The sequence below is a fragment of the Bufo bufo genome, chromosome 3 (assembly GCF_905171765.1).
Source record: "Bufo bufo chromosome 3, aBufBuf1.1, whole genome shotgun sequence".
NCBI classification, from domain to species: Eukaryota; Metazoa; Chordata; class Amphibia; order Anura; family Bufonidae; genus Bufo; species Bufo bufo.
This window is the reverse complement of record NC_053391.1, coordinates 130,288,267-130,309,026: the sequence shown is the minus strand read 5'-3', so window position 1 is coordinate 130,309,026 and position 20,760 is coordinate 130,288,267. Positions and strand designations below refer to the sequence as shown.

At 48.4% G+C, this 20,760-nt stretch overlaps 1 protein-coding gene across 1 annotated transcript in view; it reads left to right on the top strand.

Annotated features, from left to right (window-relative positions):
* Window positions 1-20,760, top strand: part of SMG6 (SMG6 nonsense mediated mRNA decay factor) — a 240,583-nt gene that overhangs the window by 9,885 nt on the left and 209,938 nt on the right. The window contains exons 6-8 of the mRNA XM_040423570.1: window positions 1,846-1,924; window positions 16,259-16,369; window positions 17,381-17,548. Coding sequence (XP_040279504.1) covers window positions 1,846-1,924; window positions 16,259-16,369; window positions 17,381-17,548 — 358 coding nt within the window. The remainder of the gene's footprint in view (window positions 1-1,845; window positions 1,925-16,258; window positions 16,370-17,380; window positions 17,549-20,760) is intronic.

Sequence of the window (20,760 nt, the reverse complement as noted above, 5' to 3'; positions counted from 1 at the left end):
AGATGCAGTAAACCGCCCGCCCGGCGCCCGCCCGCAGATGGTGGGTGACAAATCCCACACCCCATATTTTCGGCCGATATGTAACAATATCGGCCGAAATGGATTAGGTACATTTTCGGCCGATATTTTCGGCTGCCGAAATTTCGGTGCACCCCTAATTTAAATCACTATTTAAATCACTAGTCAGTAAGGCTTGATTTAAATCATAGTTTTCTACATAAAGACAAATTCTTGCTGGTATAACTTATAATATGCAAGTAGATGAAGATTTAAACAACTTTTCATATTAGTTTGATTAGGTTGATTCTGCATTCATAGGTTTGTAGAAGTTAGGATTAAGGTATTTTTCTCAACTCTGTTCATGTTATAACATTTTTGCTGTGAAGAAGAGGCATGTGATCTCTGCTGAGTCAAATTCAGTTTTGAGAACTGCAAAAGTAAACCAAGCATCTGTGATAATATCTTGTAGGCAGAGAAACTGCCCAATAATCTTACAAAAACCTCTGGAAGAGCATTACATTGTGAATGGATTAATGGAATTTATTTACCCAAAAAATTACACATATAGAAACATAGAATGTGTCGGCAGATAAGAACCATTTGGCCCATCTAGTCTGCCTAATATACTGAATACTATGGATAGCCCCCGGCCCTATCTTATATAAAGGATGACCTTATGCCTATCCCATGCATGCTTAAACCCCTTCACTGTATTTGCAGCTACCACTTCTGCAGGAAGGCTATTCCATGCATCCACTACTCTCTCAGTAAAGTAATACTTCCTGATATTACTTTTAAACCTTTGCCCCTCTAATTTAAAACTATGTCCTCTTGTAGCAGTTTTTCTTCTTTTAAATATTCTCTCCTCTTTTACCTTGTTGATTCCCTTTATGTATTTAAAAGGTTTCTATCATATCCCCTCTGTCTCGTCTTTCTTCCAAGCTATACATGTTAAGGTCCTTTAATCTCTCCTGGTAAGTTTTATCCTGCAATCCATGTACTAGTTTAGTAGCTCTTCTCTGAACTCTCTCCAAAGTATCAATATCCTTCTGGAGATATGGCCTCCAGTACTGTGCACAATACTCCAAATGAGGTCTCACTAGTGCTCTGTAGAGCGGCATGAGCACCTCCCTCTTTCTACTGGTAATGCCTCTCCCTATACACCCAAGCATTCTTCTAGCATTTCCTGCTGCTCTATGACATTGTCTGCCTACCTTTAAGTCTTCTGAAATAATGACCCCTAAATCCCTTTCCTCAGATACTGAGGTTAGGACTGTATCACAGATTTTATATTCTGCTCTTGGGTTTTTACGCCCCAGGTGCATTATCTTGCACTTATCAACATAAAATTTTAGTTGCCATATTTTTGACCATTCCTCTAGTTTTCCTAAATCCTTTTCCATTTGGTGTATCCCTCCAGGAACATCAACCCTGTTACAAATCTTTGTGTCATCAGAAAAAAGACACACCTTACCATCGAGGCCTTCTGCAATATATATTAAACAATATGGGTCCCAGAACAGATCCCTGAGGTACCCCACTGGTAACAAGACCATGGTCTGAATATACTCCATTGACTACAACCCTCTGTTGTCTGTCCCTCAGTCACTGCCTAATCCATTCAACAATATGGGAGTCTACGTACAGCCTTATTCTACATAATTAAAAAAATAATCTTTATTTCATGATGGAATAACCTTTGGATGGTAATATATTTCCCCCAAAAAGCATTTTGTATAAAAAAAATCCGATTTAAATCTAAAAAATCAGTTTTTGTTTTTTTTGGGGGATTTTTTAAAAAAATCATTGATTTTTATCCACCCTGGTTTGTTTTTGTCTTTGCAGCTGGTATCTGAAGGCACAGCACATTGCACCCAAGAATGGTAGACCTTATAATCAGCTAGCTCTCCTGGCTATATACACGGTGAGAAAGGAGGGAGTAGACTATGTCATAGTTATTTTGTATGTTTTTTTTTTTTTTTTTTTTTTTTTTTTTTGGGGTCTTTATCAAAACATTTTCAGCAGTTTTTCCTCCAAAGTTTTCACTTTCACTACATCTACAGACCATCTATTGCTCTCTGCCTCATAATGAATCCACCCGGAAACTAGTCTGATCTGCAGCCCTTTTCTCTGAATTCCTGACAGCTCATAAACTATGACTATAGCTAAATTCTTATCAAACTGATAAGAAAATGGTTTAAATAAGTGTTCATGAGCTGTCAGAAGTTCAGAAATAATAAATGCAGATCAAGTCATCTGGACAGCTGTCTGACTGATTCAGTGTGAGGCAGAGAGCAATAGTTTTTAGATATGATCAAATTAAAAGCTGTAGAGAATTTTCAATGAAGTTCAACTGAAAAAATTTATTCTAGCTCAAAATGAGTAGAATACAATAATAAAAAAAAAAAATTCCCAAAGGTGTCCATAGCATTGAAGAATTAGGCCCCTTTCACATGAGCGAATTTTCCGCGCGGGTGCAATGCGTGACGTGAGCGCATTGCCCCTGCACTGAATCCTGACCCATTTATTTCAATGGGTCTGTGTACATGAGCGTTGTTTTTCACGCATCACTTGTGCGTTGTGTGAAAATCGTAGCATGTTCTATAGGCCTTATGCACATGACCGTTGTTTTGGTCCGCATCTGAGCCGCAGTTTTTGCAGCTTGGATGCTGGCCCATTCACTTCAATTAGGCAACAAAAGATGCGGACAGCACTCCGTGTGCTGTCCGCATCCGTTGCTCCGTTCCGTGGTCCGCAAAAAATATAACCTGTCCTATTCTTGTCCGTTTTGCGGACAAGAATAGACAGTTATATCAATGGCTGTCCGTGCCGTTCCGCAAATTACAGAACGCACACGGACGCCATACGTGTTTTGCGGATCCGCAATTTGCGGACCGCAAAACACACAACGGTCGTGTGCATGAAGCCATATTCTGCGTTTTTCACGCAATGCTGGCTGAATAGAAGTGAATGGGGCTGCGTGAAAAACGCATTTTCACGGATGGTTACTAAGAGATGTTGGTAGTAAACATTCAGTTTTTTATCACGATCGTGCAAAATGCATTAAAACGCATTTCACTCGTGTGGACAAAACTCATCAACCGAACGCAATCGCAAACAAAACTTACTGAACTTGCTTACAGAATTGCTTGATTTTTCCCGGAACGCCCCCGCAACGCATCCGGCCCTAATTCGCGACGTTTGTCTGCAAGGCGCCTTAAAGGGAGTTTGTCACCAAAATATGACATTGTACACCACTTACATGGCTATCTAGCACACCTATCCATGATTCAAATGGTACCTTTGTAATTTTCTTCTGAGTTTCACCAGCAGGAAAAACGCACATTAATCCATATGCAAATGAGGGCTCGCAAGTGCCCAGGGGCGGCGTTCTGTGTGTAGGTGTCTTTTTACATTACTCCTCCCAGCCTCTTCCTTGGCCCGCCCTGCAAGTCCCAGCGTCATCCACAGGACCGGCCGATATACCGTGCGTGCGCAGTGCGCCGCTGGGACGGGCATGCGCACTGTGATGCCAATTGTGGGCACGGCATCGCTACATGTAGTGCGCATGCGCCGGCCTCCAGTCCTCCTGTTTACTTCTGGTCTGCCCTCTAGTCACTGGTTTCATTCCTGTGCTGGCGCATGCGCACTACATGTAGCGATGTCGTTCTCACAATTGGCATCACAGTGCGCAGGCCCGTGCCCGCGGCGCACTGCGCACGCACGATATATCGGCCTGGTCCTGTGGATGATGCAAGGGACTTGCAGGGCGGGCCAAGGAAGAGGCTGGGAGGAGTAATGTAAAAAGGCGGCAGAGCAGCCTGGGCCCCTACACACAGAACGCCGCCCCTGGGCACTTGCGAGCCCTTATTTGCATATGGATTAAAGTGCGTTTTTCCTGCTGGTGAAACTCAGAAGAAAATTACAAAGGTACCATTTGAATCATGGATAGGTGCGCTAGAGTGCCATGTAAGTGGTGTACATTTTGGTGACAGACTCCCTTTAATGTCACATATGCATTGAACATAGGCTTTCAGAATGAGCTTGCTGGAGTAGATTTAACACGTTAAGCACAGGGACAATTTTTGTTTTTGCGTTTTTGTCGTTTACTCTCTGCCTTCCTGGAGCCATAACTTTTTTTTCTCGCCCATATTCCTTGGGGGACACAGGAAACCATGGGTATAGCTCTGCTCCCTAGGAGGCGTGACACTAAGTGAAAGCTGTAAGCCCCTCCTCCATCAGCTATACCCTTCAGCCTGGAGAGAGAGACTGCCAGTTTTTGCTTAGTGTCCAAGGAGGCAAGACACTCCCTGCTTAGGCAGGGTTGTTTTTCCTATAATTTTTTATTTTTTTGCGTTATTTGTTGTTTTTAATTCGGTTTTTTTCTACTTACAGGGACAACAGAGGCGCACTAGACCCCTCTGTTTCTCCTGGGGTTGAGTTGCGCCAGTACCGGTAATTCAGCACTGCCGCCTCCCCCACAGAAGACAAGGTGGACCAGGGCAGCCTCGCTCCCCTGCGTCCCGCCAGCTCAAGGGTCGCCCGCACGCCAAGTCCCTCCCCCGGCTTCCTGCCACTGCGGTGCCAGTAGCTGAAGGGGCGACCCTGCTGGATGGATTGAGGGCGAAGACAGCGTATGGTGAGAGTGGCTGCTCCAGCCTCCCCTTCCCTCCCTCCCACCGCTGCTACATCTACGCTTGAAGCCAAGCGTTTTTTCCATCATCAACCCCCCCCCCCCCCCCCATGGGCATATCGGGGCCGGCAACTTTACCGGGCATCATTTGGGGGGGGACTTCGTCTTCTTTAGCGGCAGGGCATCAGGGGGACGGCTGTAGGCAGGAGGCCGTCTGCCACATCCAGGCGCGGCGGGGGCCGCTTACTTGGCGCGAACGGCGCCATTTCATCTTGGCCGGCACTTCATCTACCTCGGGGGTTAAATCATTTTGCCGCGCGCGCGCGGCTCTGCTTCTCCTTCAGCGCGGCAGGGGGGGGGCGGAGCTTCCTACATGCGCTCCGCTACTTCCTGTTTCGTCGGGCTCCACATCTCTAGTGCTGCGTGGAATCCTCTCTGCCGTCCGATCCTGAAGCTATTCATCTCCGTGCCTGCTGCCTCTCCTCCACAGCCTCCTTCAGTCTGCTGCCCTTGCTGCTGCCGCTTGCATCATCCGGGTAGGAATGTTAACCCCCTCCGTGCCACCAGTACTGTTGCTTGGGTGTAATCCCCGTTCCGTTTTTTTCCCTGGGGTCTCCCACTTTAAGCGCAACATTTTTTCCACCATGTCAGACCCTTCTGCAGCTGCCAAGCCTTGGTACCATGCCTGTACCGCTTGTAGGGAACCCTTTCCCCGGGGGCAGTCTGATCCGCACTGTCCTGCATGCCGAGCTCCACCGCAGCCTCAGTCGCCCGCTGTGTCGCTCCCTGCTTCCTCTGACCCGCCTGACTGGGCTAGATCCCTGTCCCAGGCCGTGGAAAGCCTCACTCACGTCGTGGGCCGCCTAATAGACAGGCCGCCTACCCCGCAGGACGCCACTCTTACTGTCGCGCCCTCCGGGTCCACCGCTTCTGCCGCTGCAGCGGGTTCACCCTCTTAGTGACCCCTCCCGAGCTAGGCACTCTCAGAAGCGTTTTAGAGTAGAGCGAGCCACCTCCTCGGATGCCTCCCTCTCCCCGCCACGCGTGCGCACTCAGACGGGCCTCTCCTCTCCAAAGGATTCGCCCTCTGAAGGTGAATTGGCGTTTTCAGATTTGGAAATGGACTCGGCCCTGCCGTCCAAGCTAGCCTCAGTGATGGGTCAACTCATCTCTGATATTCGTGACACCTTTAAGGTGCAAGATGACCCCCCTAGCTCTGACGCAGCTAGCGTCTCCTTTATCAGACCCAGGCAGGCCTCAAAAGTCTTTCCAATCCACTCTGATTTCTCCTCCGTGGTGTCTAAGGCTTGGGCTCGCCCGGACGCCCGTTTTGTCAACCCCAAGAAGCTGGACATTTGCTATCCTTTTCCAGCCGATGTCGTGGCCACCTGGTCGTCCCCACCCAAGGTGGACCCCCCTGTGGCCCGTCTGTCAAAGAACACGGCCATCCCTGTTCCCGACGGGTCCTCTCTTCAGTCAGCGGAGGACCGTCGCATGGAGACCCTTTCCAAGGGCATTTTTGCTGCCTCCGGTTCTGCCCTCAGACCGTTTTTTTGCCTCTGCTTGGGCAGGTAAAGCAATCTCTGCTTGGGGTGCGCAGCTGGAACAGGAGTTGGACTCGGACGTCCCCATCCAGGACCTACGTTCCTTAGCCCAGCTTATTATTCGGGCCGGGAATTTTGTTTGTGAGGCCTCCCTTGATGCGGGAGCCCTTCTAGCACGCTCCTCCGCCCTGGCAGTTTCCGTCAGGACGGAACTCTGGCTGAAGGTTTGGAAAGCGGACGCTGCCTCCAAACGTTCCTTGGCGGGGCTACCGTTTGCGGGTTCCCGCCTTTTCGGGGTCCGCCTAGACGAGCTTATTTCGGAGGCCACGGGTGGTAAAAGCACCCATCTTCCTCAACCCCAAGCCAGGGGCGCCCCCCGCGGACGCCCTGGTGCGTCTCGTTTTCGGTCCTCCCGCAGGACCTCTGGGGCTCCCCCCACAGCTGCCGCTTCGGCCCCTCCCCAGGATAAGCGTAGGAAGCCGTTTTTTCGGGCGCAGGCTGCCCGCACACCCGCAGCAAAGCAGTCCTCTGCCTGAAGGCGCGCCCCCACCCACCCGGGTGGGGGGCCGGCTCCTCCTTTTCAGGGACGTCTGGATGGCTCACGTCTCCGACGCCTGGGCTCTCGAAATTGTGTCCTCCGGATACAAAATCTAATTTGCGTCCTTCCCTCCAGATCGGTTCTTTCGCTCCCACCCGCCGCGGGACCCAAAAAGCGCGGCTGCGTTCTCCGCGGCTGTTCAAGCCTTACTGGACAGGGGGGTGATTACCCCCGTTCCTCTAGAGGAAAGGTTCCAAGGGTTCTATTCGAACCTCTTTGTAGTTCCCAAGAAGGGAGGTTCGGTGCGGCCCATTTTGGACCTCAAAAAGCTCAACCGTTTTCTCCTCCTTCGACGGTTTCGGATGGAGTCCCTCCGTTCCGCGGTGGCTTCCCTGGAGCGGGGAGATTTCATGTCTTCCATCGATATACAGGATGCCTACCTCCATGTTCCGGTAGCCCGGTGTCACCATCGCTTCCTCCGATTCGCCGTGGGGGACCTCCACTTCCAATTTGTCGCCCTTCCCTTTGGGCTGGCAACAGCCCCCCGGGTGTTCACCAAGGTCCTGGCCCCGGTTTTGGCCTTACTCCGTTCCAGGGGTGTTTTTCTGCTACCGTACTTGGACGATATCCTCATCAAGGCTCCGTCCCTTTCTCAAGCGGTTGCCAGCGTGGATCTCACTCTAGAGACTCTGGCGAGGTTCGGTTGGGTCATCAACTTCCCCAAGTCCTCCCTTCCCCCCTCCAGACAACTGGTCTTCCTGGGAATGCTTTTAGACACGGGAGCGGCGGAGGTACGTCTTCCCTCGGAAAAACGACTGACCCTCCGTCGGGCGATTCGGGGTCTCCTTCTCCACCGTCGACCGTCCTTCCGCTTCTGCATGCGGGTCTTGGGGCAGATGGTTGCCTGCTTCGAGGCGATCCCATTTGCGCAGTTTCACTCCCGCCCTCTCCAACGGGCGATCCTCTCCTCCTGGGACAAATCGCCGGAGTCTCTGGATCATCCCTTCCATCTATCGCCTCCGGTGCGGTCATCTCTCCGCTGGTGGTTACAGTCCCCTCTTCTGGGCAGGTCCTTTCTGCCGCTCAACTGGTTGGTGGTTACAACCGATGCCAGTCTCTTGGGCTGGGGAGGCGTGTTTCTTCCCCGATCCGTCCAGGGCATTTGGTCTCCATCTGAGTCCAAACTCTCGATCAATGTCCTGGAGCTGAGAGCGGCCCTTCTGTCTCTGCGACACTGGACTCATCTGCTGAAGGGTCATCCAGTTCGTGTGCAATCGGACAACGCCACGGCCGTGGCGTACATAAACCACCAGGGGGACACTCGCAGCGCTGCAGCAATGCGGGAGGTCACCAGCATTCTCCGTTGGGCGGAAGCCCACGTCCCGGCTCTATCTGCAATTTTTATTCCAGGGGTGGACAATTGGGCGGCGGACTTCCTCAGTCGCACCACCGTCGACCCCGGCGAGTGGTCTCTTCACCCGGAGGTGTTCGAGGCCATTTGCCTTCGTTGGGGCATACCGGATGTGGACCTCATGGCCTCCAAATTCAATCACAAGGTCCCCGCCTATCTGTCCAGGGCCAGGGATCCGGGAGCTTGCGGAGCCGACGCCCTCGTTCTTCCTTGGCGAGGCTTCGCGCGTCCATACATATTCCCTCCCATCCCTCTCCTGCCCAAGGTCCTTCGGAAGATCGCGGCGGAAGGCGTCTCAGTGATTTTGGTCGCTCCGGACTGGCCCCGCCGGTCTTGGTATGCCGACCTCATGCTGCTCCTGGCAGACGTGCCCTGGCCGCTGCCCGCCAGGGAAGATCTTCTCTCTCAGGGACCGATCTTCCACCCGCGTTTAAGGTCCCTACGTTTGACGGCGTGGTTGTTGAGACCACCGTCCTGACACGTAGGGGGTTTTTCTGCGGACGTCGTCCGCACCATGATCCGCGCCCGTAAGCCGTCCTCTTCTAGGATCTATTATAGGACCTGGAGGACCTATTTGGGGTTCTGTGCCGATCTGGGGATTCCTCCGCTCCGCTTTTCTCTCCCCACCGTTTTGTCCTTCCTGCAGAGCGGACTTGCCCAAGGTCTGGGTCTTAGTTCTTTGAAGGGTCAGGTGTCTGCGCTGTCCATTTTGTTTCAGCGCCCACTGGCCCCCCTTGGTCCTGTCAAGACCTTCCTTCAGGGCGTGGCTCACGCGGTTCCCCCCGTACCGCCCTCCGGTACCGCCTTGGGACCTGAACCTGGTTCTCTCAGCGCTCCAGGCTTCTCCTTTCGAGCCTCTGCGGACGGTTTCCTTGCGACTTCTGTCCTGCAAGGTTATTTTCCTTGTAGCCGTCACCTCTCTTCGGAGGGTGTCCGAATTGGCTGCACTCTCCTGTCTGGAACCTTTCCTAGTGTTCCACCAGGACAAGGTAGTTCTTCGTCCGGTCCCTTCCTTCCTTCCTAAGGTGGTCTCCGCCTTTCATCTGAACGAGGACATCGTTCTCCCCTCTTTGTGTCCTTCCCCTTCCCACCCCCGGGAGAGGAAGCTTCATCGCCTGGACGTTGTCAGGGCGCTCAAGGTTTATCTGGAGGTAACCAGCTCTTTCAGGCGTACTGACTCGCTCTTTGTGGTTCCAGAGGGGTCGCGCAGAGGGATGGCGGCGTCCAAAGTTGCTATCGCCCGTTTTGTCAAGATGGCTGTTACTGAGGCTTATCTCGCCAAGGGCAAGGTTCCGCCCCTTGGTGTTACCGCTCACTCCACTAGAGCGGTCGGGGCTTCCTGGGCTCAGAGGAATCGGGCTTCTACGGAGCAGATTTGCAAGGCGGCCACTTGGTCCTCCTTGCACACCTTCACCAAGTTCTACAGGGTGCATACTCATGCGTCGGCTGACGCTGCTTTAGGCCGTCTGGTGTTGCAGGCGGCAGTTGATTGATGCCTCTAGTGTTGGTCTAGTTTGTTCTGGTCCCTCCCTTCTGGGACTGCTCTGGAACGTCCCATGGTTTCCTGTGTCCCCCAAGGAATATGGGCGAGAAAAGGAGACTTTTGTATTACTTACCAGTAAAGTCTCTTTCTCGCTCTTCCTTGGGGGACACAGCACCCGCCCTTCATTTGGGTTTACAGTTGTGGTTCCGGCTTGGTTGCCCCCGTTGGGGCTCGACAGTTCTTTTTTCCGGTTGGTGGTTATCTTTCACTACTTGGACACGCAACTGGCAGTCTCTCTCTCCAGGCTGAAGGGTATAGCTGATGGAGGAGGGGCTTACAGCTTTCACTTAGTGTCACGCCTCCTAGGGAGCAGAGCTATACCCATGGTTTCCTGTGTCCCCCAAGGAAGAGCGAGAAAGAGACTTTACTGGTAAGTAATACAAAAGTCTCCTTTTTAATTGTTTTTCTGTTCACATAGCCGTTTGAGGGCTTGCTTTTTGTTAGATAAGTTGTACTTTCTAATAACAATAAATGCCATCAGCTCACACCACCTGGTACACGGGTCCTGGAGTCTCCAAAGGAAAACTATAGCATAGAAGAGAGGTCCAGCACCACCAAAACACAAAATCCTGAATTTCTCTTCAAGTTAACAGCAGTCCAAAATAAAACCCATCTCCATGGTGAATTCAAAATATAGATAATGCCATGATGCAAGTGGAAAATCGCCTCAGTTGACTTGTTTCTGGTGCGAATTGGTATAAGAAGTAGAATTGAGCTCTAGTAAGACCACATACAGAGTACTGTGCTCATTTCTAGAGACCTTACCTTCAAAACGATATTGGTGAAATAGATGGGGTCCAAAGACAGGTTACAAAAATGATGGAGGGTTTTAAGAATAATACTTCTGAGATGTCAGGATTAAACCCTTCCTGACCCCGTGCCTTTTCTGTTTTTGCATTTTCGTTTTTTACTCCCTGCCTTCCCAGAACCACAACTACCACCCCCCCCTCCCCCGCCTTCACATAGCCGTATGTTGTTTTTTGCTGGACAAGTTTTACATTGTAATGGTACCATTTAATATTGCATACCATGTAGTTGGAATCTGTAAAAAAAAATCAAAAAGGCAGGAACTGGAAAAAAGATGCAATGCCATCATTGTTTTGTGTTTCATTTTTATGGGTTTCACTATGCAGTAAAACTGACCTTTTACCTTCATTTCCTGGGTCAGTACGATTACAGTGAACCCACATTTTTATAGTTTGTCTTTTGTTTTAATACTTGAAGAAAAAAAAAACACATTTCGAAAATTCTGCCACCATAACTTTTTTATATCTACGAAACTGAGTGAAGGCTCATTTTTTGTGTGGTTATCTGTAGTTTCTCGCCCATTTTCCTTGGGGGACACAGGTGACCTTGGGTATAGCTCAGCTCCCTAGGAGGCGTGACACTAAGTGAAAACTGTTAAGCCCCTCCTCCAACAGCTATACCCTCAGCCTGGAGAGAGAGACTGCCAGTTTTTGTTTAGTGTCCAAGGAGGCAAGACACTCCCTGCTCTGCAGGGCTGTTTTCTCCTTGTTGTTTAATTTTTGATTTTTACTTTTTTCTTTTTCTTCCAGACCATCAGGGACAACAGAGATGCAATAGACCTCTCTGTTTCTCCCGGGGTCGAGCTGCGCCAGTGCTGGTCACCCGCACTGCTGCCTCCCCCCACAGAAGGCAAGGTGGACCAGGGCAGCCTAGCTCCCCTGCATCCCGCCAGCGCAAGGGTTGCCCGCACGCCAAGTCCCTCTTCCAGCCTTCTGCCACTACGGTGCCAGTAGCTGAAGGGGCGACCCTGCTGGAACAGACCGAGGGTGGCCCCCCTCCCTCCCCAGTATTAAATTCATTGGTGGCCAGTGCGGGCCCCCCCCCCCCCAGTATTAAATTCATTGGTGGCCAGTGCGGCTCCATCCCTCCCTCCCTCCCTCCCCAGTATTAAATTCATTGGTGGCCAGTGCGGCCCTCCCTCCCTCCCCAGTATTAAATTCATTGGTGGCCAGTGCGGCCTCCCCCCACAGCCCTCCCCCCATCATTGGTGGCAGCGGAGAGTTCCGATCGGAGTCCCAGTTTAATCGATGGGGCTCCGATCGGTTACCATGGCAGCCAGGACGCTACTGCAGTCCTGGCTGCCATGGTTACTTAGCAATTTTAGAAGCATTATACTTACCTGCGCTGTCTGTGGCCGGCCGGTCGCTCCTCCTACTGGCAAGTGACAGGTCTGTGCTATAAGCAATGCGCCGCACAGACCTTTCACTTACCAGTAAGAGGAGCGACCGGCCCGCCACAGACAGCGCAGGTAAGTATAATGCTTCTAAAATTGCTAAGTAACCATGGCAGCCAGGACTGCAGTAGCGTCCTGGCTGCCATGGTAACCGATCGGAGCCCCAGCGTCTAAACTGGGACTCCGATCGGAACTCTCCGCTGCCACCAATGATGGGGGGGTATTTTAATTAGGGGGGGGGGGAGAGGGGAGGCCCCACTGGCCACCAATGAATTTAATACTGGGGAGGGAGGGGGGCCGCACTGGCCACCAATGAATTTAATACTGGGGATGGAGGGGGGGCCGCACTGGCCACCGATGAATTTACTACTGGGGAGGGAGGGAGCGCACTGGCCACCAATGCCTTTAATACTGGGGAGGGAGGGAGGGGGGGCCGCACTGGCCACCAATGCTTTAATACTGGGGAGGGTGCGGCACCTGAGGGGTTAATTGTGCGGATCACAGCCCCCTGTAAGAGATCGGGTGCTGCCAGGCAGCAGGGGGCAGTTATGTACACACTGCAGTTCTTAGTATATTCTAACTTGAAGCGTCCCCATCACCATGGGAACGCCTCTGTGTTAGAATATACTGTCGGATCTGAGTTTTCACGATTGTGAAAACTCAGATTAAAAAAGCTGTTATGCAGACGGATCTGTTCTGAACGGATGCAAGCGTTTGCATTATAGGTGCGGATCCGTCTGTGCAGATACCAGACGGATCTGCACCTAACGCAAGTGTGGAAGTAGCCTAAATCAGTGCTAGTAACAAACATACAGCATCAGCAAAAACCAAACAAAAAGAATCTATTATGCCACCTGCACACATTTTTCCTCGTGGATTCCTGTTTGGAAAAACCACAGCATGGTACAGTACCAGCAAAGTGTATGCGATGACACAAATGCAGATTTTTTTCAGTGCAGAAACTGACCTGCACATTTTCAAATCCACAGCAATTAAGTTTTGTGGTTTTGGCTGCGGATTTTGCCCTTTTCCATTGAAGGGTGAGATCTGCGGCAATGATAAGATGCACCCCAGGTTTAAGAGGAGGAGAATAAGAAAAAAATTATTTCTCATCAGACCTCATATCCGATCCTAGATCAGACCCCTATAAATATTAGGACATCACATCAGCCCTTCATGTCAGAACCCCATCAGACCTCAGATCAGCCCACATAGTGAGACCCCATCAGACCTCAGATCAGATTAAAATCGCTTACCTGTCCTTCGCCGTGGCTCCTCCCCACCTCCGGCAGAAGTCGCGCTCCCCTGTTTTCCCGGCCGGCGCTGCTCTGTCACTTGACTGCGTGCAGCATCAGGTCATAGTGCACGCACTACGTCCTCACACTGTACGAGGTCAGGACAGTGCAACGCCGGCAACAGGAATGAAGACCGGGAGGGTGAGTATTACAAGCGCTTCACTCCCTACTCCCGGCACCTAAAGCATACTAGTGAGCGCTTCCATAATGCTTTTATTCTGTGGGTCAGTGCAATTACTGAGATACTAGGTATAATTTTATTTGTTCTTTACTACTTTTGCATAATAACAAAAATACATTTATTTATTTCAACGTTGCCGCAATCCAAGAGCCAGAACTAATTTTTCTGCCGATGTAGCCGTATGTGGCTTGTTTTTTGTGGGATGAAAGGTAGTGTCTTTTTGGGGTTCATGAGACTTATTGATTAACATTTATAATTTTTTTTAGGGAAAGAGAGGAATAAAAAAATATTCAGTATTTTGTTTTTACGTTGTTCACAGGGCGGTTTAAATCAAAATGTTTTTTTTATTTAGGGAGGTTGCGGCAAACGCAGTAATTATACAGTCAGGTCCATAAATATTGGGACATCGACACAATTCTAGCATTTTTGGCTCTATATATAACCACAATGGATTTGAAATTAAACGAACAAGATGTGTTTTAACTGCAGACTGTCAGCTTTAGGCCTATTGCACACGACCGTATGGCTTTTTCAGTGTTTTGCGGTCCGTTTTTCACGGATCCGTTGTTCCGTTTTTTGTTTCCGTTGTGTTTCCGTTTCTGTTCCGTTTTTCCGTATGGCATATACAGTAATTACATAGATAAAATTGGGCTGGGCATAACATTTTCAATAGATGGTTCAGCAAAAAACGGAACGGAAACGGAAGACATACGGATGAATTTCCATATGTGTTCCGTTTTTTTTGCGGACCCATTGACTTGAATGGAGCCACTGAACGTGATTTGCGGGCAATAATAGGACATGTTCTATGTTAAAACGGAACAGAAAAACGGAAATACGGAAACGGAATGCATACGGAGTACATTCCGTTTTTTTTGCGGAACCATTGAAATTAATGGTTCCATATACGGAACGCAAAAACCGCCAGTAAACGGGAAAAAAAAAACGCCCGTGTGCAGGAGGCCTTAAGTTGAGGGTATTTACATCCAAATCAGGTGAACGGTGTAGGAATTACAACAGTTTGCATATGTGCCTCCCACTTGTTAAGGGACCAAAAGTAATGGGACAATTGGCTTCTCAGCTGTTCCATGGCCAGGTGTGTGTTATTCCCTCATTATCCCAATTACAATGAGCAGATAAAAGGTCCAGAGTTCATTTCAAGTCTGCTATTTGCATTTGGAATCTGTTGCTGTCAACTCTTAAGATGATATCCAAAGAGCTGTCACTATCAGTGAAGCAAGCCATCATTAGGCTGAAAAAACAAAACAAACCCATCAGAGAGATAGCAAAAACATTAGTGGTGGCCAAAACAACTGTTTAGAACATCCTTAAAAAGAAGGAACGCATCGGTGAGCTCAGCAACACCAAAAGACCCGGAAGACAACAGAAAACAACTGTGGTGGATGACCGAAGAATTCTTTCCCTGGTGAAGAAAACTCCCTTCACAACAGTTGGGCCAGATCAATAACACTCTCCAGGAGGTAGGTGTATGTGTGTCAAAGTCAACAATCAAGAGAAGACTTCACCAGAGTGATTACAGAGGGTTCACCACAAGATGTAAACCATTGGTGAGCCTCAAAAACAGGAAGGCCAGATTAGAGTTTGCCAAACGACATCTAAAAAAGCCTTCACAGTTCTGGAACAACATCCTATGGACAGATGAGACCAAGATCAACTTGTACCAAAGTGATGGGAAGAGAAAAGTATGGAGAAGGAAAGGAACTGCTCATGATCCTAAGCATACCACTCATCAGTGAAGCATGGTGGTGGTAGTGTCATGGCGTGGGCATGTATGGCTGCCAATGGAACTGGTTCTCTTGTATTTATTGATGATGTGACTGCTGACAAAAGCAGCAGGATGAATTCTGAAGTGTTTCAGGCAATATTATCTGCTCCTATTCAGCCAAATGCTTCAGAACTCATTGGACGGCGCTTCACAATGCAGATGGACAATGACCCAAAGCATACTGCAAAAGCAACCAAAGAGTTTTTTAAAGGGAAAGAAGTGGAATGTTATGCAATAATGTATTATTATACCATGTATCCCAATGCATTACAGCCTATCACTGTAAGGCCTCCTGCACACGACCGTAGGTGTCCCGTTGACGTTTTGCGGATCCGCAATACACGGGCACTATTCGGTGTGGGTTTCGTCCCGTACTTCTGTTCCGCAAAAAGATAGGACATGTTCTATATTTTTGCGGAACGGGCAGATGGCGGACCCATTAAAGTGAAGAGGGCCTCGATACGCTGTGGCTGCCCCACGGTCGGTGTTCGTGCATTGCGGCACACATTTTGCGGGCTGCAGCACGGCCACGGTGCGCGCACGTTTGTGTGCAGGAGGCCTAACAGTGACAGCCTGTCTATTAGGCCATTCCTTTGGGACAGCCCACTATACAGCCATGGCAAGCCTGAGGGTCTTTGTTACGCCTTGTAAAAGCCTCCTTTTAATAAAAAAAAATAAAACGTTTTACATAATTTGGTTTTTACTAGTCAGTATATAAAATATTATCAATTTTACTTTTTTTTTTTTTTTCTGTAGCATTTTGTTTTGATTTTACTTCTTCTGATTTTGTATGTTTCTTTTTGTGTGCCATTCAGTACGGATTGTGTGCAAGTTTTTTTTTTTTTTTTTTCATTTTTGAGAAATGAAAATGCTTGCATGAACCATTTTTACATGTATAATCAGATATACCAGCAGATCTTTCTATCTACTTTTCAAAAAATAGATGGTCACGACTTGTTCTTGGTTAAGTTTGTTGAAGTTATGTGACTGTACCTCATGGAGTAGAAAACGGTGCTCTGGGTGGTGCAGGAAATGTGGTCCTTTTTGTGTCAGTCTTTACGACACTTCAGTATACCTTTTTTATTTTAACATTTTTGTATATTTTTGTATATTTTGCATTGCGACAGAGGAGGAAACTGGATGCTGTTTACTACTACATGCGTAGTCTAGCTGCCAGCAACCCAATTCTTACTGCCAAGGAAAGTCTAATGAGTTTGTTTGAAGAGACCAAGCGTAAGGTAAGCGGCCATATTTTCCTAAGATATAACATCCTGTACATTACATTACGGTACACACCTTGCAGGAGACTACATTGTTACAGCAATGGCTTTGTAAACATTGTTTAAAGAGGTTGTGCAAAAATGGGGGGTGATTTTCGCAAACTCGACCAGACCTGTAAAGGGAAGTTTGCTTACCTGCTTCCTGGCACTGGCTCCCTGCTCCTTCTCCTCCAGGCCTGCATTGCTATGCTGAGCTCTCACAATGTCAGTTTTCGGTTTCACATTGCCACAGCCAAACATTGGCCGCGGTGGTGATCGGCTGCTCTTACGTTATGACAAATGGTCACATAACGCAAAGAGAGCTGGTCACTGCTACGGCCAGTGATTGGCTGCGGGGACGTCAAGCCAGATGTTGACATCAAAGGAGCACAGCGTAGCAATGCAGACCTGGAGGAGCAAGAACAGGGAGCCAGCTCTGGGAAGCAGGTAGGTCCTCTTTCCTTTACAATTCAGATTAGTCGAGGCCCCCCCCCCCCCCCCATTCTTTCACAACCCCTTTAAAGAGGACCTTTCACCTCTCCTGACATGCCTGTTTTAATAGCATCATGCATTCCTTATGCAATAACAATTCTGTAGCATCTATTCTTATGACTCTATGTTGTGCCATTCCTTTATTATTTCTACTAGAAGGTCTGAATGAATGCTAGCAGTCTGCAGTAAGGGTACAGAGGGGCACAGTTCGAGAGAGGCAGCACTGACTGGATAGAGTGAGTCTGTGCAGGTACACCCCCCTCAACTGGTTGCCGCTCCTCTGTACCCTTACTGCAGACTTCTAGCAATTCATTCATAACTAGCAGGAATAATAAAGGAATGGCACAATATAGAGTCATAAGAACAGATGCTACAGAATTGTTATTACATGGGGAATGCATCTAGCTATTAAAACAGGCATGTCAGGAGTGGTGACAGGTCCTCTTTAATCTCTGTATTACTGTTAATCTATGCTCTATTATTCTTGCTACATTATAGGCTGAGCAGATGGAAAAGAAGCTACATAAGGATATGGAAGCAAGCACTAATCGTAATCCCACTGAGGATACCAGTCGAGTGGAGATTTGGATCCACCCAATACGGGGAGGTCGTTCCAGCAGCAATAGTCCTGCCAGTGACGGTCTCGAAAGCTTTAGCCCGAGTGATGTGAGTTTTGATTATTGTGTTTTAAGCTATTAGATGTGGAATATCTAATGAGTCTTTACACTTGTTACTATGACATTAGTGAGATGCACTAAGCTCTTCTAGTTCATATCATTGCACCTTCTAAATTGTCCCCTGCCTTTCCAAAGTGCCAAGTGGGGAGGAACTTGGGTGGTTTAATAGGACAGAAAGGAATTGACTGCTCTGTGGCGTCATGGGGTGCCTAACACTCAAGGACTACTCAAACAGCAGTTACAGTTTCATCACATGATGGTTTTCAGAGCTTCTGAAAGGCTTGGCGGATAGGGATCAGGAAATACGCTGTCGTGACTTCACAGATCCAGCTAGTGCTTTCCTTTCAGCTCCCTCCTTTGACAGTTTTTTGGGGTGCTCTTCCGTGGATGTTGGTGATCCTACTAGTATCCTATGGCTGTCCCTAGTTCAATAGGTCAGTCATAGTGATATGTTCTCTTTTTAAAGGGGTTCTCTCATCTCGCCGTTACTAAGGCAAGATAAGACACAGTCCCGACCACCAGCCGGCTGGGAAATAGGAGATTGCTCCAGTGCTCGCCGTTTCAGTAGCTCCCAGTGTGTGAGAATTATGGCTCGAGAACACAAACGTATTTTCTTTCCGTGTCCGTTCCTTGTCCTATTATTGTCCCCATCACAGACAAGGATCGTACTGTTCTATTAGGGGCCAGCTGATTCGTTCCGCAGAATACGGAATGCACACGGACGTCATCCGTATTTTTTTGCGGACCGCTAAATACATATGGCTGTGTGCATGACCCCTTACGGAAACGGCGTAGCACAGCAAGCTAATATATTTTCCTAACTGAGAAACAGCATTGCTTGCTGTGCTACGCTGTTTCCGTAGCTCTTTTGCATTGCAATGGGATCTACTGAAACAGCGATCGCCGGAGCACTCTGCTGTTTCCCGGCTGGCTGGTGGTCGGGACTGTGTCTCATCTGGCCTTAGTAACAGCGAGATGAGACAACCCCTTTAAAGAGCATCTGTCAGCAGAAGACATCTGTGTTGGTCCCTTGTTCATATGTGTCCACTAGAGATGAGGGAACTTCATATTATGAAATTCATTCACACTTCATTTGTTGGTTAAAGGTGAATTGCGTTATGGATTCCGTTACCACGGACCATAACCTAATTCTATGACTGAATGCATAACGGAATGCCTTTTAGAGGCATTCAGTTATTCATTCCATCATAATAGAAGTCTATGGGCAGCAAAACAGATCTGTTCCGTTATGCAGAAGATGACTTCCCTCTAAAGCTATTTCGTTATGCTTTCCGTCATAGAATTGCGTTATGGTCCGTGGTAACGGAATCCATAACACAATTCACCTTTAACTAACAAACAAAGTGTGAACGAATTTTAAAATATGAAATTCGCTAATCTCTAGTGTCCACATTGCTCAGAAAAATTATGTTTTAATATATGCAAATGAGCCTCTAGGAGCAACGGGGGTGTGGCTGTTACACCTAGAGTCTCCTTTTTCTCTGCAACTTCTGTACTCCCTGCACTTAGATTGACAGGGCCAGGCATAATGATGTTTTCACTACTTGGTCCTGTCAATCAGTAGAGAGGGTACAGCAGCTGCAAAGAGAGCAGAGCCTCTAAGGCTGGTTTCACACGGGCGTTGCGGGAAAATGTGCGGGTGCTTTGCGGGAACACGCGCAATTTGTCCGCGCGAGTGCAAAACATTGTAATGCGTTTTGCACTCGCATGAGAAAAATCACGCATGTTTGGTACCCAAACCCGAATTTCTTCACAGAAGTTCGGGCTTGGGATCGGTGTTCTGTAGATTGTATTATTTTCCCTTACAACATGGTTATAAGGGAAAATAATAGCATTCTGAATACAGAATGCAAAGTAAAATAGCGCTGGAGGGGTTAAAAAAAATAAAAAAATAATTTAACTCGCCTTAGTCCACTTGATCGCGCAGCCGGCATCTCCTTCTGTCTCCTTCTTTGCTGATTGTAGGAACAGGACCTGTGGTGACGTCATTTCGGTCATCACATGGTCCATCACATGATCCATCACCATGGTAAAAGTTCATGTGATGGATCATGTGATGACCGGAGTGACGTCACCACAGGTCCTGTTCCTACAATCAGCAAAGAAGGAGACAGAAGGAGATGCCGGCTGCGCGATCAAGTGGACTAAGGCGAGTTAAATTATTTTTTTATTTTTTTTAACCCCTCCAGCGCTATTTTACTTTGCATTCTGTATTCAGAATGCTATTATTTTCCCTTATAACCATGTTATAAGGGGAAATAATAATGATCGGGTCTCCATCCCGATGGTCTCCTAGCAACCGTGCGTGAAAATCGATTTTCACTCAACCCCTTTCACTTCTTTAGGGCCTGCGTTGCGTGAAAAACGCAGAATATAGAGCATGCTGCGATTTTCACACAACGCACAATTGATGCGTGAAAATCACCGCTAATGTGAACAGCCCCATAGAAATGAATGGGTCAGGATTCAGTGCGGGTGCAATGCGTTCAACTCGTGCATCGCATCCGCGCGGAATACTCGCCCGTGTGAAAGGGGCCTAAGTGTAACGGCAGCACCCACGTTGCTCCTGTAGGCTCATTTGCATAAATGTTTCTCAGCAGTGCGGACACATATGAACATGGGACCAACACAGATGCCTTCAGCTGCCAAGCGCAAATGTAACAGGTCAGCCAGTGTCATAGGTACAAATCTGCTGACAGATGCCCTTTACATAGCACTCTGTATGCGAACCTTACTGCACAAAAGTCGAGTCTTCTGCTCTGCTTTTTAGGGTACTTTCACACTAGCGTTAGAAGAATCCGGCAGGCAGTTACGTAGATCCATATGCAAACGGATATCATTTGTTTCCGGATTCGTCTGACAAATGAATTGAAATACCGGATCAGTCTCTCCAGTGTAATCCAGAAAAACCCATCCAGTATTTATTTTTTCACGTTTTTAAAGGTCTGCGCATGCAGCAATTTCCTGAACACTTGGTACCGGATCCGGCATTAATACATTTCAATGGAAATTAGTGCCGGATCCGGCAAGTGTTCAGGAATTTTGGCTGGAGAAAATACCACAGCATGCTGCGGTATTTTCTCCTGCCAAATACCGTAAAAGGGACGGAACGGAAGACATCCTGACGCATCCTGAATGGATTGCTTTCCATTCAGAATGCATTAGGACAAAACTAAACCG